At 37.4% G+C, this 3,394-nt stretch overlaps 1 protein-coding gene across 1 annotated transcript; it reads right to left on the reverse strand.

The window, feature by feature from the left end:
• Positions 1 to 234: 234 nt before the first annotated feature.
• Positions 235 to 1,011, reverse strand: LOC110611124 (glutaredoxin-C6). The gene has a single exon (XM_021751264.2). The coding sequence runs from the start codon at positions 911 to 913 to the stop codon at positions 509 to 511; it is 405 nt and encodes a 134-aa protein (XP_021606956.1). The 5' UTR covers positions 914 to 1,011; the 3' UTR covers positions 235 to 508.
• Between the last annotated feature and the right edge of the window lie 2,383 nt (positions 1,012 to 3,394).

Consider the following 3,394-nt stretch of genomic DNA (forward strand, 5'->3'; position numbering starts at 1 on the left):
CCCACATGTTGCTTTGATGATATCACACTGCATCTCATCATAAAGTACTTAAAAAAAAAAAATAAACAAACAAATAATTGATACCAAATGCTAAGATTCCGCTTAAATTATTTCTTCTTTCCACATTGTTGATGGTTGATTCTTGATTCTGATTCCAATCAATTAAAACATTTCTCTTCTTTTCTTCCTACACAGATCAATCCAAACTCCAGCAGCAACAACCAACAAATCATAATAACAATAATAAAAATCAACGGCCCTGATTGTTCAATACTTGATACAAGGGACCCACCTGGTACCCTGATTGTTGGTTCCAATTAGTTGTAACCATATCATATGCTTTAACATGAATCACAGATTTTTCTCATCAAATGAAATGCCACATCTCTTATCTTTCAGTATTTGATCATGAAACTTGATAATTTTAACAGGAAAAATTATTCCCTTCTAGCTAAATTTACGTTCACTTACAACAATAGAGAAGCCCAAATCATTGATGATGGAAATATCACGCCCACAAAGCGCCTACTTCGACGAGTTTCGGGACGAGATGACCGCTGAGGTGCAGAGCGACGAGGGATTCGAGCCCGCCGACGCAGGTTCCGCCAATGAAAACGGCGGGAGCAAGATTACGAGGGGACGGAACATCGTCGGATGGAGGTGGAGATGGGAGAGCAGAGATCTCATGGTCATCTAACTCGATGACAGTTGGATGAACACCGATGGTGGATAACAGCTTCTTCATGACGTGGCACATGCAGCATGAAGATCGAGAGAAAATGATGACCGGATGCTCCGATATAAGGCGTTGGATTCGGGTCTCAGCAGATTCGACGGCGTCGAAAGAAAGGGAAGAGGAGGTGAGGTCGAGACGGAGGGCTTGGTCGGAGCATCGTCGGAGGCCTTCTTGCATCGGTGGAAGAGAGAGTTGAGAGAGGTTGAAGAAGTGGGAGTGTTGACATCAACGGAGGCAAGTGGGGGAGAAATGAAAGGAAGAGTTAATAATTTATAGAGAGAGAGAGAGAGAGAGAGAGAGAGAGTTGCTTACATCACAAACTACTGTGTTGAATTTGCACTACTATCTTACACTTCTTTTTGGGATCAATGCTTGTGGGATTGTTTTTTACGCTTTTCATGCACACGCGCCCATCACCACGTGACCATCTGTGTGGGTAATCCAATTACTCATTTAAGAATAAAATTTTGTGAGATCAATTCAAAATTTTGTGGGTAATCCAATATACAGTTTTAATTGTGTAAATTGGAACAGATGAAAGCTTAATTAAAGATGTGAATAGATAAATAGAGAAATGGGAAAGGAGCGTGAAAGACACGAAGAGAAGCGAGTGGTGGGGAGGCAATATTTGGGCGTCACGTAATATGGTGGTTCGGAAATGCAGGACAAATGCCGGAGGAGTGACGTGGGGCAGTCACATGCCTAGGGGCTGCACTGCTGATCACAAAGTAAATGAAGCTTACGTCACATTGACTTAGACGTGGAACCACAAGATTGAACATTTCCTCGCCATACTATTTCACTCGCAAGAAAGAATGCAAGGTATATTGAAAGGAAGAGTGAAGCGTGGCATAGACTCCGAATTTTGTTTGTTTTTGTATAGTTTTGGTGCCTAATCCTACTTAGGTTTCTCCTCGCTGGTTGTGTTTCTTTCAGTTTCTGGTGATTGTTTTCTTTCAATTTATGTTGATATCTCTTTGGATTTTTGTTTTTAAGTATTCGATGTTCTTCGGTGTGAGTGTTTTTAGAGATCTGATATTGTGCTTGTGGCAGTGGGCTCTACTTCTTTGTTCGGTATGTTCATACATAGTATTGGTAGTATTATATCTAAAAAGTAGTCGGCCAAACATTGTTATTTTGGCTTCCTCCAAATTACATGAGATTGAGAAGTACGTAAATGCCCATTGCCTATTGAAATTGGTGTTTTATGTTCTGCTACATTTTGTTTCATTGAAGACGATTTCTTGACTTTTTATATTTTTGAACGCGTCTTATTTGGAATCTTGCAATTTTTTATGATTTTTTGTACTGAAGATGGTGATTTCTTGTTCGTTTAATGGTGGCCGGCAGTGTTGGACGGTGGTTGGCGATGCTGTTGGAATCTCGAAGTCTCTGGTTTATGGTTTCCTAGATGGATTTGATGTTTTTTTTTTTTTTTTGTTGATTGTTTTAGGCTGGGGCGAGTTTATTTATTTTCTGACCATTTAAGCTCATTTTCATTATAAATTACATTATGAGCCATGTTTAATTGAAAAAAAAAAAGGTGAAAATGCATGCTTTCTATACTTTATTATTATTATTATTTTTACTTATGAGATCCTTAAATTTTAAAGAGACTTAATAAACATTTGAATCTTAAAAAATATATCTTTTAAATATTAAAAAGTTATCATTGTCAACTCTATAAAGAATAGTACTGAAAAATACCAACTCGAAATCTAGCTTCAACTTGATGTTACATCAGCTCCTTCAATGCTTAAGTCCAGATATATAAAACAAGTTGAGCATCGGATAGTTCCTTTAATGCTTAAGTCAATAATGGATTTAGGAATATAACCAGTGAAAAGGGTAAACAATAAAATAAGATATGTAAACTTGGAGTTTGCTTCAATTTATAGCTTTCGGAAGTCTAATCCTAATAAGTTTTGGAGATTGTTATAGAGTCTTGATAGGACAAGGACTCCGTGTTTGTCTCTATTTAAGTCTCTTGCTTTATAAAATTTGTATTTGAATTAGGACTTAGAATGTCCGAATATATGTTTCAGTCTTCTAGTTTCAGGTTTTCTCCCTTCGGGTTTCAGGTTCCGTCCCTTCTTTATAGGGGTACTATATCAATAGTTTCCTCTTTAGTTTGCAATCTTTAAGTTTGCTATTACTTCTTATATTATTTTTGTACATATGCCTCATGGGGGAGAGTCCACCTTTTTCAATTAAATCTCCTTGTGAGATTTTTGGATATGTGTCTCTTTGTAGAAGGGTCATGTTTCCCAATCGGGTCCCCTTGCAAATCGATCTTTCACTGATTTAATATTTTATCAATGGTCATTTTATGTGATGCTTCATTTTTTGGTTCTTGGCTTTGAGTTTTTTATTCTATGGTCCTTTGATTCATTCTTCAAGCTTTTTGGTTTTTTGCTTTCAAGTTTTCGGGTAAACTTCCCTTTAGGCTTTCGATTTTCGGCTTCTTATCTTGTGATTTTCTACTTCTTATCTTGTAATTTTCTACCTTCGGTGTATCAGTTATGTGCATAAGGTTTCCGGGTTTTCAACCTTTGGTATGTGGGTATTGATACAAGGCTTTTTGGGTTTTCGGTCTTTGGTGTGCGGGTATTGTGTATAGGGATTTTCAGGTTTTCAGCTTCTATCTTATGGTTTTCC

Source organism: Manihot esculenta, chromosome 3, assembly GCF_001659605.2.
Source record: "Manihot esculenta cultivar AM560-2 chromosome 3, M.esculenta_v8, whole genome shotgun sequence".
NCBI lineage: Eukaryota > Viridiplantae > Streptophyta > Magnoliopsida > Malpighiales > Euphorbiaceae > Manihot > Manihot esculenta.